The 23,389-nt window shown below is 42.1% G+C and overlaps 1 protein-coding gene across 6 annotated transcripts in view; it reads left to right on the top strand.

Moving 5' to 3' along the window:
* The window catches only part of FGF1 (fibroblast growth factor 1), an 86,650-nt gene extending 73,892 nt beyond the window's left edge, over positions 1-12,758 (top strand). For 3 of the 6 annotated variants that reach the window (XM_081504780.1, XM_081504781.1, XM_081504782.1), the window contains 2 exons: positions 4,923-5,026; positions 11,912-12,758. In XM_081504780.1, the coding sequence (XP_081360906.1) occupies positions 4,923-5,026; positions 11,912-12,106 (299 nt within the window). In that variant the 3' untranslated portion in view covers positions 12,107-12,758. The remainder of the gene's footprint in view (positions 1-4,922; positions 5,027-11,911) is intronic. The other 3 variants (XM_081504783.1, XM_081504784.1, XM_081504785.1) reach the window with 2 other exon arrangements.
* The last annotated feature ends 10,631 nt before the right edge of the window (positions 12,759-23,389 follow it).

Here is a 23,389-nt window from a genome sequence, read left to right as displayed (position 1 = left end):
CGGTGGCTTCCCCTGAGGCCCCTGCTCCCTCCAAGAGGGAAGGGCTGCTGCTTCCGCCAAGGCTGCTGGTCAGTCCCTCCCTCTCTTTGTAAGCCCCCCTCTCCCACTTGCTCTCCTTCCCTCCCACCCCTCAGCAGCAGCTGCAGGAGGATGTAGGTTTGGAAAACTGGAATGAAGTCACACTAGGCAGTTGGACACCTAGTCAGCTACGCGAGCAACGCGCTGGGTGTTACTCCTTCCTGCCAGCTCTGCTTGTAGAAGGATATATGTTTAAGCAACTTAGCCAGAAAGAAATCCAGTGAAAATGAGCTATGAAACTTGGACATCCTGGAGAAATAATATTTACAGAGGAAACTCTTGAGACAAACTCTCACCAGTGCAACAACTTGGTGCTAGGGCTCAGGGCCGAGGGCTGAGTCGTGCGCCAGGCAGCTCTGTCTCATGTTTACCTCCATGGGGCGTTTACATGACCGAGACGGGGCTCCTCAGACGGCAAAGTCAACTCTACCTGCCCCCACAGCGAGACAAACAGGCATTATTTAAGGCGCAGAACAGAAATGGACTAGAAAATAAAAAGTTAAAAGAAATAATTCTTCCTAGCTGATCACAATGTGCTGGTGTAGGTTCATCATTTATAACAACTGTACCTCGCTGGTGTGGGGTGATGATAATGGGGAGACTGTGCCATGCAGGGGAGAGGGCACATGGTAAACTTCATACTTTCCCCGTATTTTTGCTGTGAACCTAAAACTGCTCTACAAAAGGAAGTCTATTAAAAAAACATTTTTCTTGATTACCCAAAAGGACTTGCCCTTTGAGGTTTCTGTTGCAGCTATAATGTGACTGACTAAATACTTAATTATATAGGTGTGCATGCTAAGTCACTTCAGCTGTGTTTGACTCTTTGCGATCCCATGAACTGTAGCCTGCCAGGCTCCTCTGTCCATGGGATTCTCCAGGCAAGGATACTGGAGTGGGTAGCCATTTCTTTCTCCAGGGGATTGTTCCCACCCAGGGATCGAACCCGGGTCTGCTGCATTGAAGGCAGATTCTTTACCATCTGAGCCAAAAGTCCCAGGTAGCGAACATCATCATGGCTACAAAACAGGGTTCTGGATGGCCATCTGACATCTTGTGCAAGTCAGATCTTGAACATAAGGGGGACCAAGGAGGGAAGTGAATATGGCTTGATTTGGACCAACCTTTCTGGTAACTGTTTAAGGTATTGCATGAAAGAGAGGAAAAAGCAGGATATTTAAAAGAATCGAGCCTGGATTCTGGTCATGGTTTTGTCTATGATTATAAGTACAATGTCTGGTAAAAGGTGCTCTTAGCAAGCTTCAGATTCCTCACCTGTGGGATAGAGCCGGTGTCACCTTCCTCCAGGGATGCTGTGAGAAGCGATGATGTCACCTAAATACAATAAAAATGATAGCAATTTTACTGGACACTTCTAGGTGTCAGATCATTAAATCTCACAACTCTAGGGAGCAGACACTATCATTACAGATAAGGAAACAGAGGTAAATACCATGCCCAATCATTATACAGCTAATACACAGCCAAGCCAGAATTTAAATCCATGCAGTGTGCTTCTTGAATCCAAAATCTTTAGTTTTACACTATTTATACCAAGATAGAAACTAGCAAGATGCCTGGCACATTGTAGATCATCAGTAAACAATTATTCTCTCCCTTTGGTCTCTCTTAAATATACAGTATTAAGCTGAGAAACTGATAGAAAACACATGTGAAAGTTCTCTGCAAATCAGAGGTCAATGAAAACACTGAGCATTGAAAAAACTTTTTTATTGAGATACATTCACATACCTTACAATTCACCCATTTAAAGTATGCCATTCAGTGGTTTTCTTAGAGATTTGTGCAACCATCTCTACAATCAGCTTTCATCATCCTAAAAGAAGCCCTATACCTCTTAACCATATTTTCCCCTTCTTTCTCCAACCCCTTCCTCAGCCCCTGGCTACCACTAATCTACTTCCTGTCTCTATGGGTTTTGCCTATTCTGGACATTTATTTTAAATGGAATCATACAATATATGGTCCTTTGTGAGTAAGCTTCTTCACTTAACATGCTTTCAAGGTTCAGCAATGTTGTAGCATGCACCAGTACTTTATTCCTTTCTATGGTTAAATAATATTCTGTTGTATATAGCACCGTTATTAAATTTATTTACATGCTTCCAAGACTGCTAGTGCTGGAAAAAACCTCTAGAAACTGAATCTAAATCATTCCAATTTTACTAACAAGGAGACTGTGGCCTGAAAGTTAAACAACCCAGCCAAATTCCTGCTCATAGGTGGCAAAGCCCAGCCTTGAAACTTAAAACTCACAATTTGGTCGCATCTTACTTCATTCCACAAAGCATTATTGGAAACACAATTCAAAATGTGCAGCTTACTAATGATGGGCCAACAGAATCATCTCTGCAAAGATTAGCCTAGCATTGTCCACTCAACAAATACACACTGGCTCTCCCCAGGGTGCAGAGCACTTTGGGAGGCACTGGAGACTGAAGGGGAAACAGGACAGATAAAATTCCTGTCCTTTCTCCCAGGTGTACACTCCCCTGGGGAGGCAGAAATAAATGAGTAAAGCCCTAAACAACAAAAACAAGTGCACGCTAAGTGCCATGAAGGAAACAAACCAGGAAGGAGAAAGACAAAGATGCAGGGACTAGGGTGCCAGGGCTCCTGGGGTGGGGGTGAAAGGACTTGCTGTGCAGAGTGCTGTGGGGTATCTGTGGGGGAAGGCCTCTCTGAGGAAGGGTTTTTAGGCTGAGGCCAGGAGGAAAAGGACCATCTTTGTGACTATCAGGGGAGAGGAGATAACAGACAGAGGGCAGAGCCTGTGCAAAGATCCTGTGGCAGAAGAGAGATTGGTGTGCGAAAGGAGTGGCGTGGCTGGAGTAGTGACTCAGTGAGCAAGTGGTGGGACCCGAGGCTGGAGAGAGGAGGCCTCTGGCCTGTGCTCTCATGACTGCCTCTCAGAGCTAAGCAGAATCAGGAAGCCTGGTGGCAAAGGTGATTGTGGCTTCCGGTTTTCTTCTTGTGAGTTAAATAAACTTGCTCACCAGAGGAAGCGAGTGGAGGTCTTGAGTCTCTGCAGCAAAGACTTTCAAGGACAAGAGAACTGAGTCTTCAATAAGGGTGATGTAACTATGTATCATCCTTGGGATGAATCAGAAGATAAGGAAAACAGAGGGAAATGAGAAGATACAGACATACTAATAAGGAAGTGGTAAAATGATTACCGCACATCTACATAAGGGGACACAATTCAATTGGCAAAGATGGAGGGTAACTCCTTCACTGCTTCAGTGGAAAGATTTCCAGTCAGTTTTAAGTGAAAAACACAGGTACAGGATTGCAGGGTATCTCACCATTTGTGTAGGAAAAAAAACAAAAAGACAGAGGGGGGATAAAATCTATTTTTCATACATAAAATCTCTCTAGAAGAACACACTCAAAATACACCTTACTTACACACTCAAATACTCCTTACCAAACAAGGAGCTTACTTGTTTGTCTCTGTCTACCCAGGAGAACATATCCCAGGAAGGGCAAGGGATCCTTGTCTGTCTTGATCCCCATCAGTTTGGAGTGAGAGGTTGGAAGGGGTAGGAGGAAGACATTCACCACCTTCTCTTCTATGTTTCCAAGTTTGAAACATGGGAATACATTTCTGATTCTAAGAAATTAAATAAAAAATGAAAACAAGGAAAAGCAATGAGGGACTTAAGGGTACAAACTGAAGCCCTGTGTTCCTTCTAGCATCCCCTGCACCTTGGCCTCTGACAAAGTTGACCCTTAGAGAGGTCAGCTGACTTCCAAAGAACTATTGGATGCTCAATGGTCCCCAGCCAGATTTCACTCCTAATCATAACAATGGTTGGGACCAATGAAATTGTCCCGAAGTGGGCAAGGCACCATGGGAGTATTAATCAGTGTAACTGGAGAGGGGGTAACTCAGAGCATCTTAGTCTTTACCCTTAATCTCAGGGTTTCCCAACCCTGGCACTATCGACTTTTGGGGCTGAATAATTCCTTGCTGTGAAGGGGTTCCTTGGGCACTGTAGGATGTTGAGCAGTTATGCCTGGCTTCTACTTGCTAGATGCGAGTAGCACTATCCCACCCCAGCTGGGACAACCAAAAGAGTCTACAGATATGGCTACCTGTCCCCTGCAGAACAAAACCATCCCCAGGTGAGAACCACCATGCCCGTCCCAGGTACTTTCTTCATTCTCCCTGTCAGAGGTCAGGATTTCCCCTCTACCAGTATCCGAGTAGGGTTGCCACAGAGGCAGGGGCTTGACTGAACTTCATTGTGGGTGAGCTCCTTGAGTTTCATATGTGCCAAGCAATCTAACTTCCTGGGAACCTCTTCCATCTGGGAAAATAACACTATTAGATTTTGAAAAATAACAATCTGTCCATGAAAAGCACCCATGAAAAAAGGCCCAGGCCATAAAATGTACTCCTGCCAAAGCAGGTTGAGAACTGAAGCTGAGCAGCCTCAGGCTGGCCAGCTGCCGACTCTGTGGTACCCCAAGATCGCTCACTGGGATGCTGGATCCAGGGAAGTGAATGAGCTTCCTCCCCTGACCCTGCCCTGTAAAGTGCATGTGGGGTCACTTTGTAACAAACGAGGCAGAGACGGGTGGGCGAGCCTGCCACCACTTCTCCTTCCCTCAAGAACATGACTCCCAACAGACGGCTTTCTTTGGAGGGCAAAGAAAAAGGAACTGTATTTCTATGTTTTGATTAAGATGAGGCTCATCCTTGAGGGCTCTGTGAGATGAATGAGCAGAATTTTCCGTGGCTAACTGTCCTGGCTGCCAGACTCTATCGGCAAAAGCTTAGTGTTTATTTACTTTTGCTCGTGTTATTTTTATTTCAGTTCAGCTGCAGCTCAGTGCGGAAAGCATAGGGGAGGTGTATATTAAGAGTACGGAGACTGGCCAGTTCTTGGCCATGGACACCGACGGGCTTTTGTACGGCTCAGTAAGTATGAGGCTGACATGCTTCCAGACTCAGCCAAGGTTTGAGGTTTCCAGAAATCTTGTTACATGGAGTGATGCAAACTATAAAGCATCAATTAGTCTCTGTTTGTTATTTTTTCCAGCAGGATTCCCACCCTCCACACTGCCTTATTTTAGGCACAAACATAAAAGAGTTTCTTGCGGTATTCTCTCAAAATACTCGAACATATTATCACATAGACAAAGAGAAAACATTGATTGAAATTTTAGTAACTCATCCAGTCACTCGCTCCAGAATACCCAATCCCACTTCACTCATTCATTCATTCATTCCAAAAATGCTTCCTGACCATGTGCCATGGGTTATATAGGTATGTCTCTTATGCTTTTTATAAAAACTGCAGAACCCAGATTCTTGCAGTTGATACGTCATGCATAAAACTTTTAAAACAGTCCTTTTATTCTGGAAGGGTCACCTAAAAGGATAAAAAGTTTAATAAGTTAATTCAACAAACAGGTAGCAAATGCCTCCTGTGTCTAAGTGCAGTTGGGTACAGGGGCGAGAGGAGGGTGGGGGGTGGGAGTGGGGAGAGTAATGAATCCCTGCCCTGGAGAAGCACGGTCCAAGAGCTTATTCAGTGGCTAAAATCCTGCTCCATCTCCTGCCCCTTTCCTCTTTTACTTAAGGCTTTATACATGTCTAACTCAGTACACATTGATCTTTGTGAGAAAGGAAGGAAACAGGGGCAATCTGGTTTTGTCCCTATTCGTATCTCTGGTAAACGATAACACTAACACTTTCACTTCATTCTTTTTCATGCAGCCAATGGCTGTACGTTTTGGAATTATTTCTGGATTTCAATAATCCCTTCTCTGTAGCCTAACAACTGAACATTAAGGCTTTACCAAACCCCCTTCTTCCCTTTTATGAAGATATCTACCAAAAGGCAGCCAGCAGGGGAATTTCAGTCTGGGGATCCCTTTAACTTAAATCAAATTGCCAAGTGGCAATGGGCATGGGAAACTTTTTCTTGAAGTTGGAATTTCAGCCAGGGCTTGGGATCTGAACACAGTTCATCTTTTTCATGCTGCCCACTAGGGCTCAGTAGATGAGACCATAAGAGGAACAGCTGACTCCTGTAGGCTGTTTGCTCAAATACAGATTGATTTGGACAACTTGAAAGAGTTTGGAGCTAGGCAGTGACTGGAAGTGAGAGTAGATTTTTTTTTTAAAGGCAGATCTTCCAATCTGTAATGAAATCAATAGACCATCAATCAGTCTCAGACTTGTAACTTAATCCCATATCTCTGCCAGTTTGGCAAGCTACTCACCTACTCTGAGCCTTATCTGAAGCAAGGACAGTAATGAACAGTAATTACCACATACTTATAGGTCAGGAGAGTCAGAGAGACAACACACAGAATCCACACACAAGTAGCAATTGCAGCTATAAGGCAACTGGTTTACAAATTCCTTACCTTCATTATCATGTTATATGTTACAGTTTTATGGCTTTTCTTCAAGTCAATCCTGCTGCTTATTATAACCTTCTCTTACGTGTATAAAACTTTGATGGAGAATGCCCCTAAATTCCATTTCCTCTAGGACTGAAACACCCGTTTCTCTAACCATAGTCGTGGATGTCACTGATTCACCTGAAATATGCAAAGGGTGATCTTAATATATCACCATTTTCATATTCCTAAGAATATGAATTTGCATCTGCCTTCATTGATGAAGAGAAGTTCTAAAATATCTCAGAGCTCTGCTCCATGCTCTTAGCCAATAGTAGGTATTCATTTATCCAGATACAAATTCTTATATGGGGAAAGTACATGTTTATTTTTTAAAAAAAGTTTGAAAGGCTCTAAAACATTAATATATTTATCTTTGGGAATGGTGAATGGATGACTTTATATGTGAATGCTTTTTTGTATTTTCCAAATTTTCTACAGTGGGTATCTGTCACCTACATAGTTGAGGGAAAGCATGACTTGGGGTCCGCAAAGAGTCAGACATGACTGAGCGACTAACACTTTCACTTCATTCTTTTTCATGCTAAATATAAAAAATTAACTAGAACAACAGGCATGAATCAACTGTTAATCCTCAGGCCTGTGGCATTGCACAAAGTGCACAGTAAGTGCTGACAAATCCTGGTTGAAGCACAGATAGAGCATCACCAATTTGGCCTCTGACTCAGCCTGTGACTCAGCAATTCTGTGTGTGTCAACTGCTCTTGTGTAATAGACACATCAGGTGGGGGACGTGGCCATCCTCAGCTTCATCACAGCACACAGGCCTGACACCCACGGAGGGCTGTCATAGGGTGAGTCCTCCCTGCAGGAGAGTGGATAACCCACCTGAGTCCAACACTGCAAACCTCCTCCCACCCTGACGATGTGCATCAGACAGTAATGTCTGGGTAAGTTCCTCCAGAGGCAGCAGAGTCACCTAATCAAATATTATATCTATATCTTATCTTGTTCCAAAATGGTCTAAAGTTTCTCACCCAGCTGTCACTGCACTAGACTACAGATGAATAAGGAGCAGAATACTTCCTGTTACACTGTTGTTGTTGCGTTCAGTCACTCAGTCGTGTCCAACTCTTTGCAACCCCATGGACTGCAGCATGCTGGGCTTTCCTGTCCTTCACCATCTCCCGGAGTTTGCTCAAACTCATGTCCATTAAGTCAGAGATGCCATCCAACCATCTCGTCCTCTGTGGCCCTCTTCTCCTCTTGCTCTCAATCGTTCCCAGCATCAAGGTATTTTCCAATGAGTAGGTTCTTTGTATCAGGTGGCCAAAGTATTGGAGCTTCAGCTTTAGCATCAGTCTTTTTAGTGAATATTCAGGGTTGATTTCCGTTAGGATTGACTGGATCTCCTTATGGTTCAAGGGACTCTCAAGAATCTTCTCCAGCACTACAGTTAAAAAGCACCAATTCTTAGGCACTCAGCACTCTCTTTATGGTCTAACTCTCACATCTGCACATGACTACTGGAAAAACCATAGCTTTGACTTGATGGACTGTTGGCAAGGTAATATCTTTGCTTCTTAATACGCTGTCTAGGTTTGTTATAGCTTTTCTTCCAAGGAGCAAGCATCTTTTAATTTCATGGCTGCAATCACCATCCACAGTGATTTTGGAGCCCAAGAAAATAATGTCAGTCACTGTTTCCACTGTTTCTCCATCTATTTGTCATGAAGTGGTGGGACCAGATGCCATGATCTTAGTTTTATGAATGTCGAGTTTTAAGCCAGCTTTTTCACTCTCTTCTTCCACCTTCATCAAGAGGATCTTTAGTTTTTCGCTTTCTTCCATAAGTGTGGTGTCATCTGCGTATCTGAGGTTATTGATATTTTTCCCAGAAATCTTGATTCCAGCTTGTGCTTCATCCAGCCCAAACTGCACATGAAGTACTTCCTTACAAGTAAAATAAGCAGGGTGACAATATACAGCCTTGATGTACTCCTTTCCTAATTTTGAACCAGTCCTTTGTTCTATGTCCGGTTCTAACTGTTGCTCCTTGACCTGCATACAGATTTCTCAGGAAGCAGGTAAGGTGGTCTGGTACTCCTATCGCTTTAAGAATTTTCCACAGTTTGTTGTGATCCACACAGTCCACTTTAGCATAGTCAATGAAGCAGAAGTAGATGTTTTTTCTGTAATTCTCTTGCTTTTTCTATGATCCAATGGATGTTGGCAATTTGATCTCTGGTTCCTTTGCCTTTTCTAAATTCAACTTTGTACATCTGGAATTTCTTGGTTCACGTACTGTTGAAGCCTCACTTGGAGGATTTTGAGCATTACTTTGCTAGCAAGTGAAATGAGTGTTAACTATGAGGTAGTTTGAACATTCTTTAGCATTGCCCTTCTTTGGGATTGGCATGAAAACTGACCTCTTCCAGTCCTATGGCAACTGCTGAGTTTTCCAAATTTTCTGACACATTGAGTGCAGCACTTTCACAGCATCATCTTTTAGGATTTGAAATAGCTCAGCTGGAATTCCATCACCTCCACTAGCTTTGTTTGTAGTGATGCTTCCTAAGGCCCACTTGACTTCACACTTAAAAATGCCTGGCTCTAGGTGAGTGATCATACCATTGTGGTTATCTGGGTCATGAAAATCTTTTTTGTATAGTTCTTCTGTGTATTCTTGCCACCTCTTCTTAATATCTTTGCTTCTGTTAGGTCCATACCATTTCTGTTCTTTATTGTACCCATCTTTGCACGAAATGTTCCCTTGGTATCTCTCATTTTCTTGAAGAGATCTCTAGTCTTTCCCATTCTATTGTTTTCCTCTATTTCTTTGCATTGATCACTTAGATAGGCTCTCTTATCTCTCTTTGCTAGTCTTTGGAACTCTGCATTCAGATGGGTATATCTTTCCTCTTCTCATTGCCTTTCACTTCTCTTCTTTCTCAGCTATCTGTAAGGCCTCCTCAGACAACCATTTTGCCTTTTTGCATTTCTTTTTCTTGGGAACGGTTTTTATCACCACCTCATGTACAATGTTAGGAACTTCCATCCATAGTTCTGGCATTCTGTCTAGCAGATCTAATCTCTTGAATCTATTTGTCACTTTCACTGTATAATCCTGTTACGTTGTTCCTTAGTAATCAGAGATAACTTTACTGAATACTTTAAATGAACTCAAGAATGAAAGTACATTCATCACCTACTTGGTGAGCACCTCTTATGTGCAAATTCTCTGTGTTGGGGAGGAGACACAAGGCTGACAAGATTCCATCTCTTTCCTCAGCAGGACTGACAGTCTATACAGACAAACATTCTCACCAATAGAGAATAAACAATAGGATTGGAAACCACCAGAAAGGGACTTGCCAACCACTGTTGAGTGAAGAGATAATATAGACATCACATGACTTGGAATTGGAGCTAAGTCAATACAGAGCACATGTATTTTAAAACTCCTGTCTTATGTCCAAACATAATAAATGTATTCTAAAATCCTGACAAATAGAAAGTGCCAAGAACTGGAATTCCTCCCATTCTAACATGCATTTTAGTAAAAAAAGAAAAGTAATTGTTGGTAGATATTTTCAATGTAATTGCACAATTTAAAATGTTTTAACTATCTATCTAATTAATAGACAGTTGCATTGGATACCTTCATGTGGATATACTGCTCTCCACTTAACCAATCACCTTTCTACGGGTATTTACGTTGTTTCCAAGGTTATCATTATAGCCAATATTTCAAAGAACATCTTTTGAAAATACAGTTTTACACTGGCTCAACTACCTCAGAAATGCCAATTCCTAGAAGGGAAATCACTGAGTCAAGGGTAATGCGTACTTTAAATTTTGATGCATATTCAAGTTTAATTCAGTCACTCAGTCATGTCCAACTCTTTGTGACCCCATGGACTGCAGCACGCCAGGCCTCCCTATCTATTACCAACTCCCAGAGCTTGCTCAAACTCATGTCCATCGAGTCGGTGATGCCATCCAATCATCTCATCCTCTGTCATCCCCTTCTCCTCCTGCCTTCTATCTTTCCCAGCATCAGGGTCTTTTTTAATGAGTCAGTTCTTCACATCAGGTGGTTAAAAGTATTGGAGTTTCAGCTTCAGCATATGCAAATGTCCCCTCAAAAAATTTCCAACAATGTATCTCACCAACAGTGTGTAAAAGTGCCTATTTCCCACACTCTCCCCAATACTAAGCCTTGTAAATCTTTTTAAGATTATTATAACCAACGTAAGTTAAATCATTTTTTAATTTGCATCTTCTTGATAGTGGGATTAAATATGTTTTCATAGGTTTGTCACCCATTTTTAAAACAGCAGAGATAACATGCCATTTTGATAACATCCTAAGTCTATATCCATATGGCCTTATCTATGTCTCTGTATGCTCATATATAAAGATGTATGGAAGGAAGTTCATCAACTGTTAACAGATGCCTATATCTGAATGGATATGCTTTGTGGTGATTTTTTTCTGTTTTTAAAGTGAAGCTGTGATCTTTTACAAGTACCATTCTTTTGATAAGTAGCAAAAAATAAAGTTATTTTCATTAAAACAAAAAAAATCCTTTATGTTCCAGGACATGTTTTGTGCTTAGGACATATTTTGTGCACTCATGTTCATAATGGAAAAGGAAATGGCAACCCACTCCAGTACTCTTGCCTGGAAAATCCCATGGACGGAGGAGCCTGGTAGGGTACAGTCCATGGGGTCGCAAAGAGTCAGACATGACTGAGCGACTTCACTTTCACTTTTCACTTTCATGCATTGAAGAAGGAAATGGCAACCCACTCCAGTGTTCTTGCCTGGAGAATCCCAGGGACGGGGGAGCCTGGTGGGCTGCTGTCTATGGGGTTGCTCAGAGTCAGACACGACTGAGGCGACTAAGCAGCAGCAGCGTGTTCATAATAGTACTAAAGCAAAATCCTGATGTTGTTAGTGAAAATCACCAGGGTATAAAGTAAAATTGGCAGGTTTTCATTTACTCTTCAGGATCACACTTAAGAACGTCCCACAGCATCACAATCTGGTTTCACATATTATGGATGTTTTTTACGGTCAAACCTAGGTGCCAGGTCTCCACAGAGACAAAAGATCCAGTCCTGCCCTTGAGGTACTTAAAGTCATTTAAGATTTCTCCATGGGAGAGTGTAGGGTCCTGAGCACAACAGATGCAAGAAGAGCTTACATAACAGCAGATGTACACTGAAGGCTCACTGAAACCCTCATTTCTATCCTCAGACACAGGTTCTGTTATTTTCCCAGTATTTGTTTCACTGAACACAAAAAGTGAAGCACAGAGAGCCTCACTAACTTGCCCAAGGTCACACAACTAGTAAACAGAGGAACCCCATCTAAAACCACTCACTAATTATTCTACTCTCTCTGGTTTTATTATTTTTTTTAGCAGACACCCAGTGAGGAATGTTTGTTCCTGGAAAGGTTGGAGGAAAACCATTACAACACCTATACATCCAAGAAGCATGCAGAGAAGAATTGGTTCGTTGGTCTCAAGAAGAACGGAAGCTCCAAACTCGGTCCTCGGACTCACTTCGGCCAGAAAGCCATCTTGTTTCTCCCCCTGCCAGTCTCCTCTGATTAAAGAAATCTGCTCTGGGTGATGACCACTCCAGAGGAATCTGAAGGGGTCCTCACCTGGCTGACCCCAGATTGTACCCTTGACCATTGGCTGTGCTAACCCCTGGCCCACAGAGCCTAAACCTGTAACGCGCTTCTAAATGCCCAGTTCACTATTTTTTAGAGCCCTTCGCCCTGGCACAGTTTGGAACTGAGGGACCAAATGGCTTTTAGGGGCCAGCTGGCTGGCCAGTCTGGGTCTGGTTTGGAAGTCCAGTTGCCTCTGGGCATCTGCTGCTGGCTGAGCCTCTCAATGCATGGGTGGGGCCAAATGAAGTATGAGCAGGGGGCTGCCAAGTGGGTTGGGAGTAACTGCATGCAATTCCCTCTACAGAGTAAACCCTGCCCGTGAGTCCCCCGAACATTTGGCATGACTCCCTTTCATCCTTTCAATCCATCACGAATGTCAGTGGAAAAGCTGATGGCTAGGTTGGAGGAAGGCAGCTTTCCATGAGTGGAAACATGGATGAAGAATCCCCTCTCAAGAACAGAAGGGATTCCAATGGTAAGGGGAGGCTGACTGGATTTGAGTGGGATTTCAGTGCACAATGAGTGAAGCCTGGGAGGCTCAGGCACAGGAGAGCAGAATAAAGGCACAGCCTTAGGAGCTATTACAATGCCTTGACTTCCCCCTGGTCATTTGGCAGCAGGAAGCCCTTGGATGATGTCAGGTGGAGAGCAGAAGTGGGTTCTTGATAAAAATCAGGTTGTTGGGTGTTGGGAAATTCATTTGGGTCTGGGGAGCAGGTGTGGGAGTGATAAGATAGGGGAAGCATGGGCTGAGAGGATGTTATTCTCCAAAGAGGACATTCTAGAAATGAGAAGGAAAAAGAAAAGGATACCATGACCTGTGTGTGGGCACCAGAAAGTGCAGGTTTGGGGGTTCTGGGCACTGCTTACAAACCACTGGGCATCTTGTTTTGACTGCAGATTATGGTTCAGTGGGTCTGCAGTGGAGTATTCCCATTTCTTACAAGCTCCTAGGTGCTGTAGATCTGGTGCCTATCCACTCCACCCCCACACATTAAGTAGCAAGGTCCCTAAAAGTGTTATTCAAATATAAGGGGGCTCAAATCCACACCCCACCCACTACACCCTTAAAAAAGCATGCTCCATGGATCTTCCTGCACTCAGGCAGTTATGCTTGAGTTAAGGATTGTGGGTTTAAAGTGCTTTGGCCCAATGCCTATAAAATGCCCATTTAGAAGATATACAGGGGGCGGTCCTAAGATGGCAGAGGAATAGGATGGGGAGACCACTTTCTCCCCCACAAATTCATTGAAAGAACATTTGAACGCTGAGCAAATTCCACAAAACAACTTCTGAATGCTGGCAGAGGACACCAGACACCCAGAAAGGCAGACCATTGTCTTCGAAAGGAGGTAGGACAAAATACAGAAGATAAAAAGAGAGACAGAAGAGTGAGGGACAGAGACTCGGCCCGGGGAGGGAGTCATAAAAGAGGAGAAGTTTCCAAACACCAGGAAACCCTCACCGGCGGGTTTGTGGGGAGTTTTGGAATCTCAGAGGGCAACATAACTGGGAGGGAAGATAAATAAATAAATAAAACCCACAGATTACAAGCCTAACAGCAATTCCCAGTGGAGAAGTAGCCCAGATGCTCGCATCCGCCACCAGCAAGCTGGGGCTGAACAGGGAGGCGCAGGCCACATTGCTTAGGGTAAGGACCAGGACTGAATGCCCTGAGGGCAATCTGAGGGAGCTAACGTGAGATAGCAACCCAAACTGTGGGATAGCCAGAGAGAGAGAGGAAAAAAAAGAGAGAGAGAGAACTTTCCCGTGAAAAGCCCCAACCTAAGGCACTGCTGGGCCTGCTCACAGAAGAAAGGACTGAGCAAATGCCAGAAAAGAGCTAGCTGGCTGCAGACTGGCCCATCCCCCGCTGGAGGCAGGGAGGCAGACGGGTGGCAGCCAGAGCCGGAAATGGGCAAACTCAGCCTCAGAGACGGCATCCTCCATCAAACTGTGAGTAGGATCCCAGTTGCCAACCAAGTCCTACTGGGATCCTGGATGGATGACATCCGCCGGGAGGGTTGCAGCCAGAGATCAGCTCCCCAGAAGAGACACACGGCACACCTGAGGCGGCGCACCCAGGAAACCAAGTGGCTGGGACGGGGGAGGTGATAAGATGCACCGCACCTAAGGAGAGTGCATTTGCCAAGCACCTGGTCACCTGAGCTGCTCGGACCTGGGAAGGGCACAAAACACAGGCCCAACCAAGTCTGCGCCTTTGTGGAGTACCCGAGAACCTGAACCTGAGCGGCTTAGGCCTGGAAAGTGCATGCAACACAGGGCCTGCTTTAGACAGTTCCCCTGCAGAGAAAACTGGAGCCTGAGCAGTGTAGACTGGGAAAGAACACACGCCATGAGCGGGGCAAACCCAGTGTGGCTGAGACACTGCGAGCACTCCCCATACATGCCAGTGATATTTGTTTGCAGTGTTCCTCCCTCCCCACAGCACAACTGAACAAGTGAGCCTAAGTAAGTGACCACCTCCGCCCCCTTGTGTCAGGGCAGAAATTAGACACTGAAGAGACCTGCAAACCGAAGAAGCCAAAATAAACAGAGGGAACCACTTTGGAAGTGACAGGTGCAACAGATTAAAACCCTGTAGTTAGCACCAACTACATTGGAAGGGGCCTATAGATCCTGAGAAGTATAAGCTGGAACAAGGAACTATCTGAAACTGAACTGACCCCACAATGCCTGCAACAGCTCCAGAGAAATTCCTCGATATATCTTTACTATTATCATTTTTTTATTAAAAAATTGGTTTTTATTTTTAAGTCCTCTATTACCCCTTTAATTTTCATTTTTATAACCTACTATTACCTTACAAAAAAAAAAGACCCTATTTTTAAAGCAAACTTCATATATATTTTTTTTTAATTTTTGTGATTTTGTTTTGTTAATATTGTATTTTTGAGAGTTTAACCTCTACTCTGGATTTTTAATCTTCGCTTTTTGGTATTTGTTATCAATTTTGTACCTTTAAGAATCCAATCTTCAGTACCTATTTTTACTTAGGAGTGTGATTACTGGCTTGACTGCCCTCTTCCATTTTTGACTCTCCTTTTTCTCCCCTAGGTCACCTCTATCTCCTCCCTCCCCCTTCTCTTCTCTACCCAACTCTGCGAATCTCTTTGGGTATTCCAGGCTGTGGAGAACACTTAGGGAACTGATTTCTGGCTGGATCTGTCTCTCTCCTTTTGACCACCCCCCCACCTCCTGGTCACCTCTATCTCCTTCCTCCCTCTTCTCTTCTCTATGTAACTCCGTGAACCTCTCTGGGTGTTTCAGGATGTGGAGAGCACATGGGGATTTGATTACTGGCTAGATGCTCTCTCCCCTTTTGAGTCCCCCTCTTCTCCTTTGATTCACCTCTATCTCCTCCTCCCTATTCTCTTCTCTATGTAACTCAGCGAACCTTTCTGGGTGTCCCTCATTGTGGAGAATCTTTTCTCCATTAACCTAGATGTTTTATGATCGGTACTGCATGGATGGAGAAGTCTTGAGGCTACTGTAAGAATAAGACTGAAAACCAGAGGCAGAAGGCTTAAGTCTAAAACCTGAGAACACCAGAGAACTCCTGACTCCAGGGAACATTAACTGATAAGAGCTCATCCAAAAGCCTCCATACCTGCACTGAAACCAAGCTCCACCCAAGATCCAACAAGTTCCAGAGCAAGACATACCATGCAAATTCTCCAGCAACGCAGGAACATAGCCCTGAGCTTTAATATACAGGCTGCCCAAAGTCACAACAAACCCATAGACATCTCAAAACAGACTACCAGACACTTCATTGCACTCCAGAGAGAAGAAATCCAGCTCCACCCACCAGAACACTGACACAAGCTCCCCTAACCAGGAAACCTTGACAAGATACTCGTCCAACCCCACTCACAGGGAGGAACCTCCACAATAAAGAGGAACCACAAACTGCCAGAATACAGAAAGGCCACCCCAAACACAGCAGTCTAAACAAGATGAAAAGGCAGAGAAATACTCAGCAGGTAAGGGAACATGATAAATGCCCACCAAACCAAACAAAAGAGGAGGAGATAGGGAGTCTACCTGAAAAAGAATTCAGAATAATGATAGTAAAAATGATCCAAAATCTTGAAAACAAAATGGAGTTACAGATAAATAGCCTGGAGATAAGTATTGGGAAGATGCAAGAAATGTTTAACAAGGACCGAGAAGAAATAAAAAAGAGTCACTCAATAATGAATAATGCAATAAATGAGATAAAAAACACTCTGAAGGGAACCAGTGGTAGAATAACTGAGGCAGAAGATAGGATAAATGAGGTAGAAGATAGAATGGTGGAAATAAATGAAGCAGAGAGGAAAAAAAGGAAAAAGAATTAAAAGAAACTAGGACAACCTCAGAGACCCCTGGGGCAATGTCAAATGCCCCAACATTTGCATCACAGGAGTCCCAGAAGAAGAAGACAAAAAGAAAGGCCATGAGAAAATACTTGAGGAGATAATAGTTGAAAACTTTCCTAAAATGGGGAAGGAAATAGTAACCCAAGTCCAAGAAACCCAGAGAGTCCCAAACAGGATAAACCCAAGGCAAAACACCCCAAGACACATATTAATCAAATTAACAAAGATCAAACACAAGAACAAATATTAAAAGCAGCAAGGGAAAAACAACAAATAACACACAGGGGGATTCCCATAAGGATAACAGCTGATCTTTCAATAGAAACTCTTCAGGCCAGAAGGGAATGGCAGGACATACTTATAGTGAAGAAAGAGAAAAATGTACCACGCAGAAAAATGTACCTTGTACCCAGCAAGGATCTCATTCAAACATGAAGGAGAAATCAAAAGCTTTACAGACAAGCAAAAACTGAGAGAATTCAGCACCACCAAACCAGCTCTTCCACAAATGCTAAAGGATCTTCTCTAGACAGGAAACACAGAAAAGGTGTATAAACTTGAACCCAAAACAACAAAGTAAATGGCAATGGGATCATACTTATCAATAATTACCTTAAATGTAAATGGGTTGAATGCCCCAACCAAAAGACAAAGACTGGCTGAATGGAAACAAAAACAAGACCCCTATATATGCTGTCTACAAGAGATCCACCTCAAAACAAGGGACACATACAGACTGAAAGTGAAGGGCTGGAAAAAGATATTTCATGCAAATGGAGACCAAAAGAAAGCAGGACCGATACTCATATCAGATAAAATAGACTTTGAAATAAAGGCTGTGAAAAGAGACAAAGAAGGATAATGATCAAAGGATCACTCCAAGAAGAAGATATAACAATTATAAATATATACGCACCCAACATAGGAGCACTGCGATATGTAAGGCAAATGCTAACAAGTATGAAAGGGGAAATTAACAATAACACAATAATAGTGGGAGACTTTAATACCCCACTCACACTTATGGATAGATCAACTAAACAGAAAATTAGCAAGGAAACACAAACTTTAAATGATACAATGGACCAGTTAAACCTAATTGATATCTATAGGATATTTCACCCCAAAACAATGAATTTCACCTTTTTCTCAAGTGCACATGGAACCTTCTCCAGCATAGATCACATCCTGGGCCATAAATCTAGCCTTGGCAAATTCAAAAAATTGAAATCATTCCAAGCATCTTTTCTGATCACATTGCAGTAAGATTAGATGTCAACTACAGCAAAAAAAACTATTAAAAATTCCAACATATGGAGGCTAAACAACACGCTTCTGAATAACCAACAAATCACAGAAGAAATCAAAAAAGAATTTAAAATATGCATAGAAACTAATGAAAATGAAAACACAACAACCCCAAACCTATGGGACACTGTAAAAGCAGTGCTAAAGGGAAGGTTCATAGCAATACAGGCTTACCTCAAGAAACAAGAAAAAAGTCAAATAAATAACCTAACTCTACACCTAAAGCAACTAGAAAATGAAGAAATGAAGAACCGCAGGGCTAGTAGAAGGAAAGAAATTATAAAAATTAGGGCAGAAATTAAATGCAAAAGAAACAAAAGAGACCATAGCAAAATCAACAAAGCCAAAAGTTGGTTTTTTTAGAAAATAAATAAAATTGACAAACCATTAGCCAGACTCATCAAGAAACAAAGGGAGAAGAATCAAATCGATAAAATTAGAAACGAAAATGGAGAAATCATAACAGACAATACAGAAATACAAAGGATCGTAAGAGACTACTATCAGCAACTATATGCCAATAAAATGGACAACTTGGAAGAAATGGACAAATTCTTAGAAAAGCATAACTTTCCAAAACTGAACCAGGAAGAAACAGAAAGTCTTAACAGACCCATCACAAGCACGGAAATAGAAATTGTCATCAGAAATCTTCCAACAAACAAAAGCCCAGGACCAGACGGCTCCACAGCTGAATTCTACCAAAATTTAGAGAAGAGCTAACACCTATCCTACTCAAACTCTTCTAGAAAATTGCAGAGGAAGCTAAACTTCCAAACTCATTCTATGAGGCTACCATCACCCTAATACCAAAACCAGACAAAGATCCCACAAAAAAAAGGAAACTACAGGCCAATATCACTGATGAACATAGATGCAAAAATCCTTAACAAAATCGTAGCAAACAGAATCCAACAACATGTTAAAAAGATCATACATCATGACCAAGTAGGCTTTATCCCAGGGATACAAGGATTCTTTAATATCCGCAAGTAAATCAATGTAATACACCACATTAACAAATTGAAAGATATTAACATTAACAAATTGAAAGAACTAAACAGACATTTCTCCAAAGAAGACATACAGATGGCTAACAAACACATGAAAAGATGCTCAACATCACTCATTATCAGAGAAATGCAAATCAAAACCACAATGAGGTACCATCTCATGCCGATCAGAATGGCTGCTATACAAAAGTCTATGAACAATAAATGCTGGAGAGGGTCTGGAGGAAAACGGAACCCTCTTACACTGTTGGCGGGAATGCAAACTAGTACAGCCACTATGGAGAACAGTGTGGAGATTCCTTAAAAAACTGGAAATAGAACTGCCATATGACCCAGCAATCCCACTGCTGGGCATACACACCGAGGAAACCAGAACTGAAAGAGACACATGTACCCCAATGTTCATCGCAGCACTGTTTATAATAGCCAGGACATGGAAGCAACCTAGATGTCCATCAGCAGACAAATGGTTAAGAAAGATGTGGTACATATACACAATGGAATATTACTCAGCCATTAAAAAGAATGCATTTGAATCAGTTCTAATGAGGTGGATGAAACTGGAGCCTATTATACAGAGTGAAGTAAGTCAGAATGAAAAACACCAATACAGTATACTAACATATATATATGGAATTTAGAAAGATGGTAATGATGACCCTATATCTGAGACAGCAAAAGAGACACAGATAGAACAGTCTTTTGGACTCTGTGGGAGAAGGCGAGGGTGGGATGATTTGAGAGAATAGCATTGAAACATATACATTATCATATGTGAAACAGATCACCAGTCCAGGTTCGATGCATGAGACAAGGTGCTCAGGGCTGGTGCACTGGGATGAACTCGAGGGATGGGATGGGGAGGGAGGTGGGAGGCGGGTTCAGGATGGGGAACACACATACACCCATGGCTGATTCATGTCAATGTATGGCAAAAACCACTACAATATTGTAAAGCAATTAGCCTCCAATTAAAATAAATAAATTGAAAAAAAAAAAAAGAGCCAGCCTCAAAAGGTTAAAAAAAAAAAAGATCTACAAAAACATATTTCAAAAATGTTAAACCCTCACAAACAGCTTTTCCCAAAAGGCCATTTGTATGACGATTACTTATATAAATATGCTTCCTGCTTCAAGAAAACTTGACCCAAGTGGCTAGCAAATTAGAAACACCATTCATCTCTGACATGACACTATTGCCATGTAAAGGCCTTTAATAAGCCATTTAAATTTACTGTGAGATTGTACCTTTTGTCATATTTAAAAATATATAGCTCAAAGGCAGTTAAACTGATTAGTATTCAGCCATTGAGAATAACAATAATAGCATATGCTATATAAGCTCCTTAATTATCTACTACTTAGACTACTACATTTACCTTAGAAAATGAGATTTCTCTTTTTCACTGTGGTGTTATAAATTTTCTTTTGAAAATGGGGACTCTCGAGCAATGATATAATTGTGTGTAAAAACTGATGTCTTATAACGATTTCCAGTAATTATTAATTGAAAGGTAATTCCTTAGTAATTGAACTAGTCTGAATAGAAGAAAAATGGCAATGTGTGAAAGTTCAGTATGATACTACAATTGAGGAACTAAGTTAACACTACATTATTAATATAATTCTGCATTTGTACAGCAGAACATTTCATAACTTTTTCTCTTTTTGTAACTTGGATAAGACAATTTTATTTTAGTAAATCTTTGCAGGCAAGTTGGGGATAGTGCAGTGTGGCTTGACATCTCTTGACTATAAAGATTTGGCCAGAAAAAGGTACCCAGAGAGGAAATCCAAGATATTTATAATGGTCCATAATTTTTAGTTTATGAATAAAATTCAAGTATAACATTGGCCAAGAAAAACTAAAACTGTGGCTAAAAGATGAGACAGAAGTCTGTGGTTGCAAAGACCCAAAGTATTGAGAAGAAACACTACTGTGAACTTGACAAGCTCAGCCCAGTTGTTATTTGTGTATTTGCTCAATGAGTAAGTGCTAAAGGTGCCAGGCATTTTACTGGGTCCTGGTGCCCCTGGGAACATTGTCTGCCTGGTTTGCTGCTGTATTCTCTCCCATGGCATTATATAATGTTTATAATGAAAAATGCTCAGGATTCATTTCTTTCAGTCAAGTAAAGACCAGAGAATCTGTAGATTACTGCTGAATAAACAACTCCCAGAAACCAAGATTTTGGAAGAATTAGCAACCCCGAGCTTGAGATAAACCTCTATCAAAGTGTCAGGATATGGCCAGGTAAACCTAACAGTGCAACTGCAGAACCATGTCAGTTCAGGGAGATAGCCTTCAAATCAATAAAAAAAAGGCCTTCTGAACTTATATGAAGGAAGTGGGTGACAGTTCCCTGCGCTGTTTTGAAAATGTTCTCATTCCTCAAACATAGAGCATTCCTGTCGCTCTCTCTCTCCTGCGAGAAAGTTGCAGAGCCATCTGCCTGTCAGATGCCTGTCACGTGGATTCATTTTCAAGCCAACTGTTACGAGTTGCCTGACATTCTGTACAAAGCATCAGAGTGTATACGCTTCTGATTGTTTTCAATGTGGTGGTGGAGGTGGTGGAAATCTGTTTCCTTGGAAGGGATGATAATTAAAGCCTCCTATGGCTAACCATGTGGACTTATAAAAAACTGACTAGAGTATCCCATGTTACTGAAGATGAGAGTCCGTGCTTTGTGCTGGAGGAGATGGAGCCCAGGTCCTCAGCCTTGTAAAGCATACTGCTTAAACCAATCGAGTTCCTGGGCTGCAAAGCAGACCTCAGAAAAAGAAGATGCCTGTCATTCACATTACTGTCTCTGTTTTTTTGCACCTTAAAAATATTAATAAACGTTACACTTATAGGCGAAAACTTTTCTCTCGGTTTTTGAACGTCACCGTGTCTCATCTTCCTGTGGAAGGACTTGGCCAGCATTCCTGAGCTCTGGTTGCTTTGTTTCCTACACTTAGCTTGTTACCAGATATGAGACTTTGAAGGTTGATAGGAAAAACATTTTTTCATTTTGTTCGGAAACCTAAGGCAATAACGGTGCTTTTCCAGGGATCCATTAGGGAAACATATGCAGGAAATTTGCCCCCTGAAGGGCCAAGGACCATTACTAACTTGTTGTTGTTATTGAGGTGCTAAGTTGTGTCTGACTCTTTGTGATCCCATAAACTGCAGCACCCCAGGCTTTCCTGTCCTTCACTATCTCCCAGAGTTTGCTCAAACTCATGTCCATTGAGGCAGTGATGCCATCCAACCATCTCATCCCTCTGTCACCCCTTCTCATCCCTCCCTCGCCCCCTTTTCCTCTTGCCCTCCATCTTTCCCAGCATCAGAGTATTTTCCAGTGAGTAGGCTCTTTGTATCAGGTGGCCAAAGTATTGGAGCTTCAGCTTTAGCATCAGTCTTTTTAATGAATATTGAGGATTGATTTCCTTTAGGATTGACTGGTTCAATCTCCTTACAGTTCAAGGGACTCTCAAGAATCTTCTCCAGCACTACAGTTCAAAAGCACCAATTCTTGGGCCTTCTTTATGGTCCAACTCGCACATCTGCACATGACTACTGGAAAAACCATACCTTTGATTATATGGATCTCTGTCAGCAAAGTGATGTCTCTGCTTTTTAATATGCAGTCTAGGTTTGTCATAGCTTTTCTTCCAAGGAGCAAGCATTTTTTAATTTCATGGCTGCAGTCATGAAAGTGACTTTCATGAAACTGACCATCAGCAGTGATTCTGCAGCCCAAGAAAATAAAATTAGTCAGTTTTTACTTTTCTCATCTGTTTGCCATGAAGTTAGTTTTCTGATGCCATGATCTTAGTTTTTTGAATGTTGAGTTTTAAACCAGCTTTTTCACTCTCCTCTTTCACCCTCAACAAGAGGCTCTTTAGTTCCTCTTCACTTTCTGCCATTAGAGTTGTATCATCTGTGTATTTGAGATTGTTGATATTTTTCCCAGCAATCTTGATTCCAGCTTGTGATTCATTCAGCCTGGTACTTCACACGAGGCACTGTGCATTTAAGTAAAATAAGCAGGGTGACAATATACAGCCTTGATGTACTCCTTTCCCGGTTTGGAACAAGTCCATTGTTCTACGTCCAGTTCTAACTTTTGCTTCTTGACCTGCGTACAAGTTCCACAGGAGGCAGGTAAGATGGTTTGGCATTCCCAACTTTTTAAGAATTTTCCTCAGTTTGTTGTGATCCACACAGTCAAAAGCTTTAGCATAGTCAATGAAGCAGAAGCAGATGTTTTTCTGGAATTCCCTTGCTTTTTCTATGATCCAGCAGATATTGGAAATTTGATCTCTGGTTTCTGTCTTTTCTAAAGCTACTTTGACATATCTGGAAGTTTTCAGTTCATGTACCATTGAAGCCTAGCTTGAAGGATTTTGAGCATTACCTTGCTAGCATGTGAAATGAGCACATTACATGATGGTTTGAACATTCTTTGGCATTGCTCTTCTTTGGGACTGGAATGAAAACTGACATTTTCCAATCCTGTGACC

Source organism: Giraffa tippelskirchi, chromosome 6 (assembly GCF_054371585.1).
Source record: "Giraffa tippelskirchi isolate mGirTip1 chromosome 6, T2T-mGirTip1v1.2.pri, whole genome shotgun sequence".
NCBI lineage: Eukaryota > Metazoa > Chordata > Mammalia > Artiodactyla > Giraffidae > Giraffa > Giraffa tippelskirchi.
This window is presented reverse-complemented; position numbering and strand designations above follow the sequence as displayed.